The 19,786-nt window shown below is 47.3% G+C and overlaps 1 protein-coding gene and 1 pseudogene across 3 annotated transcripts in view; both read right to left on the bottom strand.

Moving 5' to 3' along the window:
- Positions 1-19,786, bottom strand: part of EFCAB2 (EF-hand calcium binding domain 2) — a 141,349-nt gene that overhangs the window by 15,068 nt on the left and 106,495 nt on the right. For all 3 annotated transcript variants that reach the window (XR_009867935.1, XM_062210727.1, XM_062210728.1), the window contains exons 4-6: positions 2,245-2,324; positions 1,595-1,637; positions 1,433-1,499 (exon numbers count right to left, since the gene is read on the bottom strand). Coding sequence is in view for 2 of the 3 variants with exons in the window: in XM_062210727.1 (XP_062066711.1) it covers positions 1,433-1,499; positions 1,595-1,637; positions 2,245-2,324 (190 nt within the window). In the remaining variant the exon portion in view is untranslated. The remainder of the gene's footprint in view (positions 1-1,432; positions 1,500-1,594; positions 1,638-2,244; positions 2,325-19,786) is intronic.
- On the bottom strand, positions 10,532-11,213 carry LOC133773808 (protein SOX-15-like; annotated as a pseudogene).

Below are 19,786 nucleotides of genomic sequence, written 5' to 3'. Positions count from 1 at the left end.
ACTACAGTATACCTTATTAACACTTAGTAACTACTAAACATACAGTAGGCACAACATTAATAAAAATTTAACTTTTTTAGTTATTTCAACTAAATTCATATTGCCCAATATAATCTAAGACCTCCTTTTAATTAATACTTAGGATTAAGAGGCTGATGTTTGGAAGACTAACATTCCCATTAAAAATTAAATCATAAAATAATTTGAGTGATGCCACAGGAGCTGTTGGATAAAAGCTCTGATTGCCAACATCACAGTTACTCTCTCCCCCCCTGGATTTCCACCTAATCTCAGATCAAGACCAAGTGGGCAAAGCAGCTGTGCATGTAGATGCCATCTCACTCTCCCCTACTCAGAGCACTTGTGCTTTTGAACCACTGAATGGAGCAAGGAGACAGAACTCCACCTCTGTATGGGAGGCCGGGGGTGACCACGGGGAGAATGAGACTGTCAAGAGGCTGCCAGCCAGCTGCTGACATTCAGGGGAGGAAAACACATTTCTAAGGAAAACCAATTCCCATGTTGGCACATACAAGTGTGCAGGCAGTATGCATGGGGGTGGGGACCATGTGTGTGGTTCATGCTCAAAGCAAACATAAAGATCCTTTAGCATAAAAGTTGAGTTTTTTGTGTGGATTCATATTAGTTGAGGTTGTATTATCTGTAATCTTACTAACTGAAAAACCTTAAAGAGGAATTTTTATGTATTTAAATTTGAATACTCAATCTGATTTATAGTGATTAATAGTTCATGTTTTCTAGGTGGCATGCCTTTTATCCCAGAAGTCCTCTGAGCAGAATGACCGCAATTTATAAAAGTCACCTTGGGCTGGTGCCGCGGCTCAATAGGCTAATCCTTCGCCTGCGGCGCAGGCACACCGGGTTCTAGTCCCGGTCGGGGCGCCGGATTCTGTCCCAGTTGCCCCTCTTCCAGGCCAGCTCTCTGCTGTGGCCCGGGAGTGCAGTGGAGGATGGCCCAAGTGCTTGGGCCCTGCACCCCATGGGAAACCAGGAGAAGCACCTGGCTCCTGCCTTCGGATCAGTGCGTTACGCCAGCCGCAGCGCACCGGCCGCGGCGGACACGGAGGGTGAACCAACGGCAAAGGGAGACCTTTCTCTCTGTCTCTCTCTCTCTCTCTCTCTCTCTCTCTCTCTCACTATCCACTCTGCCTGTCAAAAATTTTTTTAAAAAAGTCATGATACACTGTGAACTCCTATGAGACAATAATCCATTGCCCTTGAACCCACCTATTGTCCTCTTAACTCCCACAAAACCGAAACCACCCAAAACCAAACTAATAGCAGTACTGAAAAATTCTTTTTAACCAAATAATTCACTTTAAAGTATCTGCTCTAACTTTTGAATACCCATCATTAAAAAATTATTAATCCCTTACACAGGCCATGGTTGTAAGTTGTAAATCAGTCTTACCTTCTTCAGTCATATACTTGATCAGTTCTTCTTTAGTAAGAAACCCACGTTTAGCTGGATCTAAAGCCTATGGGAAAACAAAAGATAGATACTCCATTTTTTGCCTGACAAATAAATTCAACATGATCCATGTTTCATTTGTGTGGATCATCTGGACCTTACCTCAAAAGCTCGAAGAAGAACATCTTCTGGAATTGGTCTGTACCTATAATCGTGCAAAAAAATGAGCAAGTATCATGCAAATCAATGAGCAAATACAGTCTCTACATAAGAAATGGCTACGCTAAACAAAAAACTGTCAGTGCACAAAGATAACAGCATTTCTCTCACTGAAACCTGTTGGATTTCTGGGTATGAAAGTTAACAGTACCTTAACCCCACAGAAAATGGCTGCTGACAATCACTGGCATGTTGGATGCTAACGATTAGCACTTTTTTTTTTTTTTTACTCATTATGGACATTGATTTATCTGGAAACAAATCTTGAACAATCAACCAATTTGAGCAAGTTAATGCTGCACTTTTGCTAGAAGACAATTAGGACTCCTATGTACCATTGATAAAACAGAAGAATTATTTGCTGTGTGACTTTGTGGCTTCTTTGACATCAGTTATGCTTTGCTCAGGTTAACACGACTGTGGCTGATATTTTTAGACACTCACCAACCTGCAGTTCAGAAGTATACTGAAAGGGGAGAAGGCAGCCACCCTCAGATACATTGGTTGAGTAAAATATACAAAGTGGATCAGGAAACTCTGGAAGTGAATGAAATTCAAAGCATTACCTTTCTCTAACAATTACGTTTATTTACCTTTTTTCCTGTAGTACTTTCGTCATCACTGGAAGAAATTTTTCATATCGGATGTATCCAGTAGGTTCTTCCTCCTCTACCTAAACATTCAAGAAACATTTATTCACTCAACAAATGTATGGATGGAGCAACTGCTTTTCACGAGCACAGAGGCAAATGCTGGGGATTTGATGATGAGCACACTGGGCGTGATCCCTGTTCACAGAGTTTACATCCTGGTAGTGGAGACATTTTAATCAAAACCCACACAGCTGCATGTCTAGTTATAAGCTTATGTGAGTACAATGAGCTAAAAGAGCAGGGGTATACAGGAGCACACAAGATTGGAAACTTTCTTAGATCAGCAATCAGGAAAATCATTTATTAAGAATTAACACCTCGCAGCGGTTTACAAAGGGTGAACAGAAGGGATGGAGGCCAAGACAGCAGGGAAGACACACACACACACACACACCCGCCCAGGGAACCACAGGCACTGAGCCTCTGTGGTGAGGCATCGCATTGCAGGCCACGAGGCTGGCACACAGTGGGCAACAAAGGCAGTGTTTCAGGATGAGGCTGGAGGCAGAGGAGGAGCCAGATCTGCCCAACCTTCTCGCCATGCCAGTGTCTTTCCCTGCTTTCCGAACAACACTGGGAATTCACTGGAGGTCTCCCGGCTGCATGCTCTGAGAGATCATACTGCTTGTGGGCCCAGTGGCTACCTGGGCAGACAAGCAGGCGTGCTGAGGTCCTGGACTGAAGCGGGGACCATGGAGAAAGGAGTCTCAGGAAACATGCAAGGAGTAAGTAGGACTTGCTGGGACCTCGCTGATAGGACCTGCAGTCCTGAGTAAGTAGGAGAGAGAGGGAGACAGGCCTCTGACTTGCACAAACAGGATAAGGTGATGCCTTTCCGTGAGCACAGGGACACTGACTGAGGAGCCACATTAGGGCGGCAATCATCTCAAGGACCAAAGTACATCTCCAATCATCCTAGTATTGATTAAATACTGACATGGTAAGCGGAGTCTTGTTACACCACCACTGAGTTAAGGGCACACCAAACCCAAGAATGAGAATGTTTGATCCTAGCACTGTTAAATGAGAATAAAACGGACCCCTGCCCATGGGTTCAAGTTTGATAGCATGGCTGAAAAAAGCACTGTTAACCTTAACTTTCATGCTAGGCTGTTTATGAGAAGCTATAAATTCTATACTCCCTTTCAAAAATCCTATTAAAAAGCTCATAGATCCCAATTCAACGGATAAGCCTTTAACAGATTTATTCTTTGAGCAAAAAATAAGAAGTCTATAGGCTGCAGCTTGGTGGGACACACTGTCTTAGAAATGAGCGCTATTTTTTATGTTACAATAGTCACACCCAGTGTGTGCAGAGCCTTGGCCAATCCATCTAACGACAGGATGATGTGCTGTGGAATTTCAGAGCCCATCAATATAGGAACAACAGCTTTCAGCTGTCTCCAGCTCCAAGGCAAGGCTTTTGCTAACTAGCATTCGCTCACCTGGCTCTCACACGTGGTAAGCAGCACGCTGACACCCCCGACCTCAGGTGCCTCTTAAAATGTCAAGGTCGGGGCGGACTTGTGGTGTAGTGGGCAAAGCTGGTGCTCCTTATGGGCACCAGTTTGTATCCTGGCTGCTCCATTTCCGATCCTGATTTCTGCTAATGTGTCTGGGAAAGCAGCAGAAGGTGGCCCAAGTGCTTGGGGCCCTTCACCCACACAGGCAACATGGAAGAGACCCCTGGCCCCTGGCTTCGGCCTGGCCCAGCTGCAGCCATTGCGGCCATCTGGGAAGTGTCCCAGTGAATGGAAGATTTGTGTCTCTCCTATCCTCTCTGTAACTCTGCCTTTCAAATAAAATAAATAAATCTTAACTAGAGGGGGGGGGGGGAGAAATTACCCATAGAGCAGAAATCTTAGTTGATGAGTTTCTGTCCTGATCACGGCAGACATCTGCCCAGAAGCGAGATCAGCAGCTCGCCTCCCCCGCAGCCAGCTGCAGCGAACCGCTACAGAGCAGCCCCAACCCTGCCAAGGCCGAGAGCGCTCCTGAGCTTCTGGGCACCGTCAGTGACCTACAAACTGCCTTAGTGTTGACAAAGGAAGTGCCCCTCGGTAGTTCTGACTCCATGGGAGAACTACAAATGACAAGCACAGCACGAGCAGTGCCTCCCACACTCCACCCCCCCACCCCCGCCCAGTGTCATAAGCCCTGGGTGGAGGGAAGTCCATGCTGAAAACTGGAAACGCTGCAGATTGCTCTTCCCTAACAGACCATGGCTGAAGCACCATCTCCAGCTCCCAGAAGAGGCAGAGACTTCCTGCAAACAAGCGCAACCCATAAACAGCAGCCTCCTGGTTAAAAAGTCAGAAAACGATAGTCCATCTTCAGCTGGGGCAGAAATCGGACAGCTCTTTCCGTGACCCAACGCTGTCCTCTAGAGGCCACATTTAGTCTTTCCTTGTGTTCCAAGAGATGTGTAAGCAGTAGCGTCAAAAACAGTGCCTGACACTACGTTGTATTATAAAAGTTGCATTATATTTTAATAATCTTTTTACTTTAGAATCATCTTAGATTCACAGAAAAGTTGCAGAACATACAGTTGTCTCCATCTAGTTTCCTCCATTTTTTTGATTTCTTCTTTTTTTTGATTGATTTATATGAAAAGCAAAGTTAGAGAGAGGCAGAAAGAGAGAGACAGAGAGAGAGATGGCCACAATGGCTGATCCAAAGCCAGGAGCCAGGATCCTCCTCTGTGTCTCCCACGTGGGTACAGGGGCCCAAGCACTTGGGCCATCTTCCACTGCTTTTCCAGGCTATAGCAGAGAGCTGGATCAGAAGTTGGGCAGCTGGGACTCGAACCAGTGCCCACATGACACGCCAGCACCACAGGCAGCAACTTTACCTGCTATGCCACAGCCCTGGCCCATCCTCTATTGTTTGTTTTTTTCTTTTTCTTTTTCTTTTTTTTTTTTTTTTTTTTTTTTTGACAGGCAGAGTTAGACAGTGAGAGAGAGAGAGACAGAGAGAAAGATCTTCCCTCCATTGGTTCACGCCCCAAATGGCCACCATGGCTGGCACACTGCGCCGATCCGAAGTTAGGAGCCAGGTGCTTCTTCCTGGTCTCCCATGCGGGTGCAGGGCCCAAGCACTTGGGCCATCCTCCAATGCCTTCCTGGGCCACAGCAGAAAGCTGGCCTGGAAGAGGGGCAACGGGGACATAATCTGGACTAGAACCCGGGGTGTTGGCGCTGCAGGCGGAGGATTAACCAAGTGAGCCGTGGCGCCAGCCACCTCTATTATTTTTAAAAAAACTTTCTGGGCCGGCGCCGCGGCTCAGTAGGCTAATCCTCCGCCTTGCGGCGCCGGCACACCGGGTTCTAGTCCCGGTCGGGGCACCGATCCTGTCCCGGTTGCCCCTCTTCCAGGCCAGCTCTCTGCTGTGGCCCGGGAGTGCAGTGGAGGATGGCCCAAGTGCTTGGGCCCTGCACCCCATGGGAGACCAGGAGAAGCACCTGGCTCCTGCCATCGGAACAGCGCGGTGCGCCGGCCGCAGCGCGCCTACCGCGGCGGCCATTGGAGGGTGAACCAACGGCAAAAAGGAAGACCTTTCTCTCTGTCTCTCTCTCTCACTATCCACTCTGCCTGTCAAAAAAAAAAAAAAAAAAAAAAAAAAAAAAAAAAAACTTTCTGGGTTTAATGAGGTATGGTTGATAAAATTCTATAAATTTAAGTATACAGGTAATTTAATATACATATCCATTGTGAAACGATTACCACAACCAGCCTAATTAACAAATAAACAAATTAAAAAATAATTATTTTTTATTTATTTGAAATGCAGAGTTACACAGAGGTGGAGGGTAGAGAAAGAAAATGAATCTTCCATCTGCTGGTTCACTTCCCAAATGGCCAGGAACTCAGAGCTTCCTCCAGGTCTCCCACATGAGCGCAGGGGCCCAAGCACTTGGGCCATCCTCCGCTGTTTTCTTGGAAGCATTAGCAGGGAGCTGGTTTACCCTCCAAACAGCTGAACATGCCAGGTTGGGCCAGGCTGGGCCAGGCTGAATCCAGGAACCAAGATCTCCATTCTGGTTTCCCCCTTGGGTAGCAAGGGCCCAAGCACTTGGGTCATCTTCCACTGCCTTCCATGCGCGTTAGCAGGAAACTGGACTGGAAGCGGGGCAGACAGGACTGGAACCAGCACTCTGATATGCAGTGCTGGTGTTGCAATGCCATAGTACCAGTATCTCCAGTTACCTATTTTGTGTGTGTGGTGAGAACACTTCAGATTGACTTAGTCAAAGTTCTCATTTAAAGTATTTTGTAAGGGACAGCACTGTGGTGTAGTGGGCAAAGCTGCCGCCTGCAGTGCCAGCATCCCATATGGGCGCCGGTTTGAGTCCCGGCTGTTCCACTTCTGATCCAGCTCTCTGCTATGGCCTGGGAAAGCAACAGAAGATGGCCCAAGCCCTTGGGCCCCTGCTCCCCCGTGGGAGACCCGGAAGAAGCTCCTGGCTCCTGGCTTCAGATCAGTGCAGCTTCGGCCGTTGCGACCAGTTGGGGAGTGAACCAGCAGATGGAAGGCCTCTCTCTCTCTCTCTCTCTCTCTCTCTCTCTACCTCTCCTTCTCTGTGTAACTCTGCCTTTCAAATAAATAAGTGAATCTTAAAAAAAAAAATGTTTCTTAAGTATATTGTATTTTGTTGTTGTGGTGGTGGTGGAGTTGCTGGATCATAGTGGTTCTACTTTTAGTTTTCTGACGAACCTCCATACTGTTAGCGCTACCAATTCACATTACCAACAGTGGGTAAGGGCTTCTTTTCCGACCCTTACTATCTTCTGACTTTCCGATGGCAGCCATCCCAACGTGTGAGGTGGCATTTCACTGCGGTGATGTTCAGCATCGCCAAGTAACTTTTGGCCATGAACATTATCTTCTTTGGAAAACTGTCTATGAGGGCCTTTGCCCACTTTTTATTTGGGTTGTTTTACTGAGATATATGAGGTCCTTAAGTGTCTTAATTAATGGTAGCCCCCTAGTAGATGTTTTGCAAATATTTTCTGTCCCACACGTTGCCTTTTCACCTTGTTGTTTCCTTTTCTGTGTGTACACACTTTAGTTTGATGCACACATTCTTGCTTTTGTTATTAAATCAAAAATATCACTGCCAAGATGGAGCTTTTTCTAAGTTTTCTTCCAGTTTTATGGTTTCAGGGCTTACATTTGAATCTTTCATCGATTTTGTATTTATTTTTGTAGTGTCAGACAACGGTCCACCTTGATTCTTCTCTGTGGGGGTATCCGTTTTCCCGGCATCACTCACTGAGAGACTGTGTGCTCCGGTCTGTGGAACTGTGTTCACTGTGTGTTCCAGGTGCTGCCGTGGAAGACGAGCTGACCACATAGGCAGCTTCCTTTCTGGGAGTGCTCTTCTGCTGCAGTGGTCTCCGTGTCTGTCCTTGTGCCAGTGCCATATTGTTTTGGCCACTATTATTCCATGCGATAATTTGTAATACAATTCTTCCACTGTTAACCTGTCAGCTAATAAGCCAGAATTATTAGTCACTAAACTCAAACTGGATTTTCACTTTGGTTTTTTTTTTTTTTTTTTTTTTTTTTTTGACAGGCAGAGTGGACAGTGAGAGAGAGACAGAAAGGTCTTCCTTTTTGCCATTGGTTCACCCCGGGCTTCTCCTGGTCTCCCATGGAGTGCAGGGCCCAAGGACTTGGGCCATCCTCCACTGCACTCCCGGGCCACAGCAGAGAGCTGGCCTGGAAGAGGGGCAACTGGGACAGAATCCGGTGCCCCAACCGGGACTAGAACCTGGTGTGCTGGCGCCGCAGGCGGAGGATTAGCCTATTTAGCCGCGGCGCCGGCCTTCACTTTGGTTTTTTAAAAGGCATTTAAATATATATTCCCCTATCATAAAAGAAAAACACAAAAAATATGCTAGAATACCACTTATAGGAATATGGAAGCTGGTGGGAGAGGGGAGAATAGGAGGTGGTTCTGTTATTTTTGGTGCATGATGTAAGAAAATGTCTGGGGGCCAGCACTGTGGCATAGTAGACTAAGCCTCTGCCTGTGGCACCAGCATCCCATGTGAGCCCCAGTTTGTGTTCCAGCTGCTCCTCTTCCAATCCAGCTCTCTGCCGATGGCCTGTGGCGAAGACTTTGTCTTTTAATTAAACTTATTTCTTTCTTTTTTTTTTTAAGATTTATTGTATTTATTTGAAAGGGTAACAGAGAGAGGTAGAGGCAGAGAAAGAAGTCTTCCATCCGCTGGTTCACTCCCCAGATGGCCGCAACAGCCGGAGCTGCACTGATCCGAAGCCAGGAGCCAGGAGCTTCTTCCAGGTCTCCCACGTGGGTGCAGGGGCCCAAGGACTTGGGCCATCTTCTACTGCTATCCCAGGTCATAGCAGAGAGCTGGATCGGAAGAGGAACAGCAGTACTCGAACCAGCGCCCATATGGGATGTCGGCGCTTCAGGCCAGGGCTTTAGCCTGCTGCACCACAGCGCCGGCCCCCATTAATTAAACTTGTTTCTAACTGACATGATTAAAGTTGTAGTAGAGATCTTCCCAAGGTCAGAAGAAAAAGGGAGGCATCAGTCCTGGGAATGAAATGTGGCTGTTATCTGCTTGCCTATGAATGCTTCAACCATAGTTACTATCTGCTTCTATGTAACCATTTCAGGTTCCCCTTGCAAGTACAGAGCAATGGTGTTAACCCTTGCCAGACAGCAGGCAGCTCAGTATGTGCCTCACCATGCACTGTACTGCATCAATCCTGTGGCCACCATGTAGCATTAGAATATCCGATCAAATGCACGCATGTAACCACATAAGGGAGACTAAAAGGCTAAAATCATATATAAGGAAAGACACCCCCCCATGTTTGGGGCTCAGGCTTTTGGATAAGAAATTCCACCTGGGCCTTATGCCAGCATAATAGAAGACAACTTCCTGTTAAAAAGCCTTGGTGTCTTGTCTGGGTACATGATTCCTGCTACAGGCCCGAGTGCTTGGGCCCCTGCACCCATGTGGGAGAAGAAACTCCTGGCTTCAGATTGGCCCAGCTCTGGCCCTTGCAGCCATTTGGGAAATGAACCAGTGGATGGAAGATCTCTCTCTGTCTCCCCCTCTATGTATGTAGCTCTGTTTCTCAAATAAAATCTTAAAGAAAAGAGAGAGGAAAGAAGGAAAGAAGGAAAGGAGGGAGGAAGGGGGGGAGGGAGGGAGGGAGGAAGGGAGGGAGGGAGGGAGGGAGGGAGGGAGGAAGGAAGGAAGGAAGGAAGGAAGGAAGGAAGGAAAAGAAAGACGTCTGGTAGTCCATTTTCAACCCAGAATGGAAAGTTACTGCTGGTTGACTTACCGATGTAGCAAAACTCACTAGGGAAACAGGATGTTATGGAGTCACCAACTCACAAGAGGCAATTAAAGTACAGAGAGGAAAGGAAGAAGGTAACAACAACAACAAAAAGATTGATTTATTTGAAAGGCAGAGTTAGAGAGAGGCAGAGGCAGAGAAAGAGAGGTCTTCCATCCACTGGATCACTCCCCAAATGGCTGCAATGGCCAGAGCTGCACCAATCTGAAGCCAGGAGCCAGGAGCTTCTTCTGGGTCTCCCATGCAGGTGCAGGGGCCCAAGCACTTGGGCCATCTTCTACTGCTTTCCCAAGATATAGCAGAGAGCTGGGTCAGAAGTGGAGCAGCCAGGACTTGAACCGGTACCCATATGGAGTGCCGGCACTGCAGGCGGCAGTTTTACCTGCTATGCCACAGTGCGAGCCCCAAAAGAAGGTAACTTTGTAACTTAGGTGACATCTGAGAGGACTGTACACTCCAAAGTACTCGGTCATAAACTGCTTGAGGAACTGCCCTGGGTGTGCCTGCTCGTCATTCAATATCGCAAGGCTGCTTTCACTGCACTTGTGAGTCTGAGTCCATCTCTTGAGCGGAGGTGAAGGTATTTCCCACACACCCTTACAGCCATCGTAAGATAAGAATATTATTCTTGAAGTGTTATGCAGTGATGGCTCAATGATTATTTAAATCCATAGGTTATAATGCCTTTGAGATATAATAGAAATATATCAACTATTGAACCACACTAACTTTTGAGTTTTATCCCGTGTGTTGTGAGCGGGCCGGCTGCAGGCAGCCTCTGAGCTGTGGTCCAACACTGAGAGGGGGTGCAGCTCGTGCGTGGGGGGTGGCTCTGAGGGAAAAGGGGGACCGAGGCTCTTACGGGGAGGTCCGTGTCCATGGGAGTTAGAGGTGTGCCAGGGGCACGGGGGCGCCTGCAAGTGGAGAGTTGTATGGATGGGGGAGCCTGGGGGCAGATAGGGGCTGTAGGAGGGAAGCAGCTCCGCCTGGAGTCTGGGGTCGCTCTGAGGGACGGAGCATGGCACGGGCGCCTCTGGTTTACAGTGGGAAGAGCTGTAGTTGGCAGGCAGATAGGCTGTCGGGTAGTTGGGGGGCTGGTACCCGAAGCCTCTGCTTCCTTGGGTGGCCGCGTACCCTGGCCCCCAGAGCAGGCCGCCGCTTCCCTGGCTGGTGTTGGCAGCTCCGACGCCCGAGTTTTTGGTCTTGCGCCGAGGCCGGTACTTGTAATCGGGGTAGTCCGCCGGTGCCGGGCGCGGAGCCGCTTGGCCTCCTCCACGAAGGGCCGCTTCTCTTCCTCGCCCAGCTGCTTCCACAGCGCGCCCAGGCGCTTGGAGATCTCAGAGTTGTGCATCTTTGGGTTCTGCTGCGCCACCTGGCGGCACTGAGCGGAGCTCCACACCATGAAGGCGTTCATGGGCCGCTTCACCCTCTCCTGGGGGAGCCCCCCGGAGACCACTGGGTTGCCAGCTTGCTCTGGCTCCTGGGATCCCGAAGAGGCGGTAGCTGCCGTGGGAGCGGGGGGCTCCAGGCTCCAGGCCTGGGTCAGCGAGGAGCCAGGTAGCGCCATGGCGGGGGTGGGGTGGGGGGCCTTAAGTGGGCGTCCTAAAGGCCGTCCCCTCTAAGTGAAGCGGTGACCCTTAAATGTATCTCTCCAGGCTGAGTCGTCGCAGAGCACAAAACTGGGGTCCTTAAAAACGTAGGTCACCCCCAAGTCCACAGTTCAAGTGGGGTCTTGAACCAATCCGGCGCACTAGGGCGAGCCGAATGCCGGTCTGCTGGCTGGTACCCGTGGCCTGGAGGTCCCCAGCCCTGCCCCTGCTCCCCTACCCGCTGCTGCGACCTGTGTGTTTGTATGTTTATAGAGAGAGACAGAGAAAGAGATGGGTTGAGTTCTGTCCCTTCCAAATTTGTATGTTGAAATCCTGCTAGTACCTCAGAACGTGACCTATTTGGAAAGAGGGTACGTACAGAGGAATTGAGTTAAAATGAGGCTATTAGGGTGGGCCTTAGATCAGTAAGATTGGTATCCTTATAAAAGGGGGAATCACACAGACACGCACACAGGGACGGCAAGCCAAGGAGAGCGACCTGGGGCAGACTCTCCCTCACAGCCCACGAAACAACCAACCCTGCTGACATCTTGACCCGGACTTCTGGAAGACAATAAATTTTTACTGTTCATGACACACATGCTAGACAAGTATGATATATTTTTATCCAAAGTCTGTGAATTATTATCCACTAAAAGTCTGGCAAAGCAGATATTCAAAACTCAAGTACTATATTTTACAGAATCAATACAAACAGAAAGGCTGCAGGAAAAATAAATGAATTGACTAACTTAATAATAAAATGAACTCAGGAAAATTCCTTACATTATAGAACATGTTACCCAGCCTGTTGCCCAGCTGTGCCTGGGAGACAGGGTACATGAATTAACAGGTGGCCACCCCACATTGCTGCAGTATCCCTGCAAGTCTCTTTTGGCTGAAAAGAGAGGCAAACTAATACACACACCCCAATTCCATATCCTGCTCTTCAAAAGCCAAACACAAACATATCCTGTGATCATAAACACGAATGAGGCAGAAGAAGTTATAATCTAGTTTGTGTCTTCTACAAGGGCCAATGTGCTCAAAGCAGCTCAAGTAGCATCTGTGAACATACAGGTAACAAAGGCTCTGTGCACGAGGGTTCCCACAGCCGCACTTCACCACAGAGTACCATTTCTAGTGCATCCATCTTAATGTTAGCGCTGGCAGATGTTGGCCTGGCTGTGGAGCAGGTGACCTAAAGAAAACAGACAGCTTTCTAGGGCTGGCGTTGTGGCATAGCAGGTAAAGCTACCACTTATGACACCGGCATCCCGTATGTTTGAGTCCCGGCTGCTCTGCTTCCAACCCAGCTCCCTGCTAATGTACCTGGGAAAGCAGTGGAGGATGGCCCAAGTGCTTGCACCCACGTGGGAGACCTGGAAGAAGCTTCTGGCTCCTGGCTTTGGATCGGCCCAGCTCCGGCCGTTGTGGCCATTTTGGGAGTGAACCAGTGGATGGAAGCGCTTTCTCTCTCTGTCTCTCCTTCTCTGTAACTCTTTGAAATAAATAAATAAATTTTTAAAAAAAGAAAATAGCTTTCACTGCCATGCAGGAGTGTCCCACCTTCAAGGCTCCACATGCCTCAGGTCTCTCCTTTCTCTCTTTCCTGTCACTCTCTACACCCTTTTCCCCAACGTGGAGATGTTTCAGTAAATACAGAAACAGTATGAGATTTTTTAAGTAATATTTATTCAAGTCTCATGGCATGTGGTGAATCCTGTTCCTCACTCAACTTTGGTCTAAGTCAGTTTTCTTAATCTGTTTGGCATCTGAGAAGCCATGGGCACAGAGGAATGCTTAGTTGAGGTCTTCGAGTCCAGTCACGCGTTTTGACAGAATAACAGCCTCAAGTTCTCTCCTCCTTTCCACCGTGAAATCATCAGGCCATCTCTGTTCTCACTACAGCATTGCCTGTTCTAGTGCTGAACCCACTGCATAGGCACAATGAAACACACGGTGAAAACTCATTTCTCCTCAGTGATATCACAACCGATCAATCAGCTGAAATTCTTCACACACACACACACACACACAGATAGTATCAGGAGTTGAGTTAAGATGGTTTATAAGGGGCCAGCAGTGTGGCGCAGCAGGTTAACGCCCTGGCCTGAAGTGCTAGCATTCCATATGGGCGCCAGTCCTGGCTGCTCCTGTTCTGATCCAGCTCTCTGCTGTGGCCTGGGATAGCAGTAGAAGATGGCCCAAGTCCTTGGGCCCCTGCACCCGCGTGGGAGACCTGGAGGAGGCTCCTGGCTTCCGTTTGGCACAGCTCCAGCTGTTGCAGCCAATTGGGGAGATGGAAGACCTCTCTCTCTCTCTCTGCCTCTCCTCTATGTGTAATTCTGACTTTCAATAAATAAATCAATCTTAAAAAATGGTTTATAAAGCATCTACATTTCAACTAGTTTCAGGTAACCAAATAAAATATACAGACACATTTTTTAAAAAATGACCTGTAGGGAGCCGGCGCCATGGCTCACTTGGTTAATCCTCCGCCTGTGGCACCAGCATCCCATATGGGTGCCGGGTTCTAGTCCCGGTTGCTCCTCTTCCAGTCCAGCTCTCTGCTGTGGCCCGGGAGTGCAATGGAGGATGGCCCAGGTGCTTGGACCCCTGCACCCACATGGAAGACCAGGAAGAAGCACCTGGCTCCTGGCTTCAGATCGGCGTAGCTCTGGCCGTGGCGGCCATTTGTGGGGTGAACCAACAGAAGGAAGACCTTTCTGTCTCTCTCTCTCTCTCACTGTCTAACTCTGTCAAATAAATAAATAAAAATAAAAATGATCTGTAGTAAAAAATCATAAAACTTGAGATATTTTCAAACTAGGTTCTAAAAAGAGTATATACAAACTTTGACATAAAACATGTTTCAGAATATAATTTAGAATTATTGAATTCTTTGGACAGAATAAGAAAAACTGATTGGCATTTACCATAACTATATCTTCCCAAAAAATATCTGAAGCAACTTACTGTGGAAAAGTGTAATTTACTCTACAGATTCTAGAGGGACAAGCATTGGACCAAGGGTTACAACACCAGTTGGGATGCCTGAGTTCCATATCAGAACACCTGCTGTGAGTTCTGGTTCCTCACTTCCAACCCAGCTTCCTGCTACCTGCGCAACCTGGAAGGCAGCAGCAGGTGATGGCTCAAGTGCTGGAGTCCCTGCCACCTCTGTGGGATGGAGCTCCTGGCTTCTGGCTTTGGCCTGGCCTAGACCTGGCTGTTTGGACATCTGGGGAATGAACCAGTAGATGGAAGATCTCTGCTTATCTCTCTGCCTTTCAAATAAAGTGGAAATAAACAAAAGTTTAAAAGATTCTCGAAGCTATCATATATAACTCAGGATACATGATTCTTCTGGGTTATAAATTCTTTCCTTTTTATGATTAAAAATATTAAAAATAGACTAGATCATTTCATTTGGACCATCAGATAGTCCAAGAATCAACAAGTGGCTAAACCAGGTGCTTGGTGAGGTCTCTTCCAACTGTGAGTTTGTAATTGGAAACGATGGGGAGAAATGTGGGAGGGGTGCTCGTCCAGACATTAGCTGAGGTGGGCTCCAGGGGCTCCAGCTACACTGATCATGTCATGCCTTTCAGCTCTGGCTCTCCAGCCCCAGATTTGACAGAGGCAGCGGGTGTTGGAACAATCACCCTGCTAAAGTCCTCTTCAGTCCCACTTGTACCAAAAGCAATGGTTCACAGCTGTGTTGCAGTAAGAGGAGAGGAGAGGCTCTCTCCCAGGCCGAGATTCCACGTAAGCATTAAGGAGTAGTGCAATAAATTCCTGAATGTAATGTTGAACAACTTCTTCCCTAGCAAGAAAAGCCCACAAGAGAGTTTTTGGTCGAGTTAACTATGTAAGCTTTATTAGATGCATTTTAAGTCACATATATTATAACATGTTAATTGTTAAATGTCACTACTTTTTTCATTTTAAAGAGCAACTTTATGCAGATTGTCAGTATGCATTATCAATAGTGTCTTTGTCATCCGTGAGCAATTTTTTGAATGATAGTGATCCAATGCAGCTTTCTTTTCTCCTTTTTATTACAGAGATAATACACATTCCTTGTGGAAACTAAAAAACACAGGAAAGTATATATCCACATATAGAATATGTGTGTATGTATACATTTCAGAAGAAATAGAATCCTAGCCTATATACTTTTTTTCCCTTAACATACTGTGAACATCTTACCAGGTCATTACTCCATTTTTTTTAGTTATCAATTTTCTTTATTCCAACTTATTTATTGATAGCACAGACAGAATAAAAATATTTAAAACAAAAATTCAGCTTACAAGTATTTATTCCCGTCATTTTTAATAAAGTAATCCATAACTCAGCATTCCCATTTTTTAAATAAGTTTTATTCTCTTGAGGTTTTAGGTTCACAGAAAATTCAGTGGGAAGTACAGAAGTTCTCACTTACCCTGTCCAGTACCCCTCCTAGCCACATCTCCCATCAGAGTGGTAAATTTGTCACCACTGATGAACCTACATCAACACACTGTTATCGCTCTTTTTTTTTTTTTTTAAAGATTTAATTATTTATTTCAAAGTCAGAGTTACACAGAGAGAGAAGGAGAGGCAGAGTGCGAGAGGTCTTCCATCTGCTGGTTCACTCCCCAGATGGCTGCAATGGCCGGAGCTGTACCGATCTGAAGCCAGGAGCCAGGAGCTTCTTCCGGGACTCCCACGTGGGTGCAGGGGCCCAAGGACTTGGGCCATCTTCTACTGCTATCCCAGGCCATAGCAGAGAGCTGGATTGGAAGTGGAGCAGCCAGGACTCGAACTAGCACCCATATGGAATGCCAGCACTGCAGGTGGTGGCTTTACCCGCTACACCACAGCACCGGCCCCAACACATTGTTATCAACCAAAGTCACTCATGCACACGGGGCTCAGGCTTGCTGCTGTACATTCTAGAGGTTTGGACAAATGTGTGATAGTATCCACCATTACAGGACCACTGGAGATGGTTTTCCTGTCCTAAACATCCTCAGTGCACGGTCTGTTTAACCCTCCTGCCCCCCAAGTCCCTGGCAAGCACTGATGACTGCACTGCCTACACAGTTTTGCTTTCTCCGGAAAGTCTCACAGATGGGGTAGTATAGCACACGGCCTTCCCAGAGTGGCTTCTTTCACTTGGGAATAAGCATTTAAGTTTCCTCAATGTCTTTTCATGTCCTGAAGACCCATTTCTTTAGCACTGAATAGCATTTCTCTGTTTGTCCATTTACCCACTGAAGATGTCTGGTTGCGTCCAAGTTTCCACAACTATGAATAAAGCTGCACAGCAAAGGAAACATTCAACAAAGAGGCAACCAAGGCAACCAACAAAAGGGGAGAAAATATTTGCAAACTATACATCTGACAAAGGACCAATATCCAGGACGTATAAGGAGGTCAGGAAACTCAACAACCAAACAAACTATGCAGTTAATAATGGGTTAAGTGCTATGGTATAGTGGGTTAAGCTATAGCAGTGCTGGCATCCCATATGGACAGTTCCAGTCCAGGCTGCTCCACTTCCGATCCATTTCCCTGCTAATGTGCCTGGGAAAGCATTAGAAGATGGTCCAAGTACTTGGGTTCCTGAATCCACTTGGGGGCCTGGAAAAAACTCCTAGATCCTGGCTTCAGACTGGCCCAGCTACAGCCATTGCAGCCATCTGGGAAGTGAACCAATGGATGAAAGATCTCTCTCTCTGTAATTCTTTCAAATAAATAAATAAATATTTTTTTAAAAAGATGGCCGGCGCCGTGGCTCACTTGGCTAATCCTCCGCCTGCAGCACCAGCACCCCAGGTTCTAGTTCTGGTTGAGGCGCCGGATTCTGTCCCGGTTGCTCCTCTTCAGTCCAGCTCTCTGCTGTGGCCCAGGAATGCAGTGGAGGATGGCCCAAGTCCTTGGGCCCTGCACCCGCATGGGAGACCAGGAGAAGCACCTGGCTCCTGGCTTTGGATCGGTGCAGCGTGCTGGCCGTGGCAGCAATTTGGGGGTGAACCAACGGAAAAGGAAGACTTTTCTCTCTGTTTCTCTCTCTCTCACTGTCTAACTCTGCCTGTCAAAAAATATCTATTTTTGGCCGGCGCCGTGGCTCAACAGGCTAATCCTCTGCCTTGCGGCGCCAGCACACCGGGTTCTAGTCCCGGTTGGGGCGCCGGATTCTGTCCTGGTTGCCCCTCTTCCAGGCCAGCTCTCTGCTATGGCCCAGGAAGGCAGTGGAGGATGGCCCAAGTGCTTGGGCCCTGCACCCGCATGGGAGACCCGGAGAAGCACCTGGCTCCTGCCTTCAGATCAGTGCAGCGCGCCAGCAGCGGCGGCCATTGGAGGGTGAACCAATGGAAAAAGGAAGACCTTTCTCTCTGTCTCTCTCTCTCTCTCACTGTCCACTCCGCCTGTCAAAAAAAAAAAAATTCAAAAAAAATATATATTTTTAAAAAAGAAAATAAATAGGCTAAAGATATGAACAGGCATTTTTCAAAGGATGAAATACAAATGGCCAACAGTCACATGAAAAAAATGCTCAGGATCACTAGCCATCAGGGAAATGCAAATAAAAACCACAACAAGGGGTCAGCACTGTGGCACAGAAGGTGAAGCCAGCGCCTGCAGTGCCGGCACCCCATATGGGTGCTGGTTCAGATCCAGCCTTCTTCTATGGCCTGGGAGAGCAGTAGAAGATGGCCCAAGTCCTAGGGCCCTTGCACCCACCTAGGAGACCCGGAAGAAGCTCCTGGCTCCTGGCTTTGGATCAGCACAGTTCTGGCTATTGCGGCTACTTGAGGAGTGAACTGGAGGATGGAAGACACCCCCCCCCCATAACTCTCCCTTTCAAATAATAAATCTTTAAAAAAACACACACACAATAAAGTTTTATCTTACTCCAGTTAGAATGTCTATCATCCAAAAATCAAAAAAATAACAAAAGCTGCCAAAGATGTGGAGAAAAATGCAATGTTGGTGGGAACAGAAACTAGTGCAACCACTGTGGAAGACACTATGTAAACTCCTCAAAATCTGAAACCAGATCTACTGTATGACCCCCTCATTCCACTGCTGGGAATGGTGGTATATTTACACAATGGAATACTGCTTAGCCATAAAAAGAATGAAATCTTGTCTTTGGAACACAATAGATGCCAACTGGAGACCATTATGCTTACAGAAATAAACCAGTCCCCAAAAAGACAAATATCATGTTTCCCCTGGTTTGTGGCAACTAATATACAGAGTACAAAAAAAAAAATGTAATATAAATGAGCAAAACTGACACTTCTGAGATTTGGTTATTGTTCATAGCCCTCATCTATACTCGTGAGGAACAGTGGTTTTTCTACTTACTTCTTGTTGAATTCTTTATTCAGTGGACGGTTACTTGAGAGTATAAAGTAAACTAGGGTTTTTCCTCTCTTGGAGCCCCCTCCCTGCCACTCTGGCTGGAGGTCTCTGACGCTAATAAATCTTGCTTTTAAATCTCTCTGTCCACTTGGAAATTCTTCCATGTGAGACAAAGAACTGGGGTAATGATATGTTCTCTGCCGCCGCGTGACCCCTGACAACCGGGCCCCAGGCTGTGGTGGTGGGAAAGCCCGAGACGGCAGTGCCAGCATACACTGAGTCTGCAGGTTGTAAACTGTGACTGGGGATGATGCGGAGGATGGAATACGAAGGGTAAGGTTTGGTTTTGTCAATGTGTGACTGGTGATACCTCCTCTGAGATATGGGGCACAGGAGAACACGGGAGGGGGCAGAAGCCAAGTTCAGTTTTGCACAAGCCGACTTTGAGGTGATTTTACAAATTCGAAAGTACGCTGGTGCCATGAACACCGCTGTCCGGAGAGCGAGGGTCATACTGATGGTAAGTCACAGAGCTCCAGCAGTTCACTGTGGGGGAGAGTGCTGTGGTTAAGAGTGGCTTGAAGAAATCAGAATTGTATTTATCAGCCACTTGCTTTCTGGTAGGGGGTGTTTGTGGGATTTTTCTTTTTCTGTGAATGCAAGATCATCTACTGAGAATGAAAATTAAAGGGAAAAACTGAACTGCCACAATGACCAGGGAAACAGAAACATTTCTGATTGTTGGCAGTTGTGAGTCACAGGTAAATCTGAAGACATTGCATTTATGTAGGGACCAATCTGGACCACTAAGCAAGTCTTCTGCCACGGAATGGACCAGATAAAGTCCCAGAGATGGTATACAGATGAGTTATTACAGGCTTTGGCTTTTGCCAAATGGGGAAATGGAAGAAAAATAGGCTAAGGGCACTGTTGGCCTCAGCACAGATAAAACTTTGAACTGTGCGACCTAAATTGGAGAGGAGAAGAAGTGTAGTAGTGTGGCCTGGTAGGGAGGGCGGGAGGATAAAAGGAGTGAGGTCACAAGGTACAGAGAGGTACAGTGGAGTGGGGAGGGGGGGTTGGCAGGACAGGAGAAAGGGTGAGATGGTTCAAGGCATTATTCTCGAGTTGTAGTAGTAACCAGGATTGACACCAGTGTCAGCCAAGAGGGTGGCATAATGGAAGG

The sequence above is a fragment of the Lepus europaeus genome, chromosome 14 (assembly GCF_033115175.1).
Source record: "Lepus europaeus isolate LE1 chromosome 14, mLepTim1.pri, whole genome shotgun sequence".
In the NCBI taxonomy this organism is placed as follows: Eukaryota; Metazoa; Chordata; class Mammalia; order Lagomorpha; family Leporidae; genus Lepus; species Lepus europaeus.
Note: the sequence above shows the minus strand (reverse complement) of the source record. Positions and strands in the feature narration are given on the sequence as shown.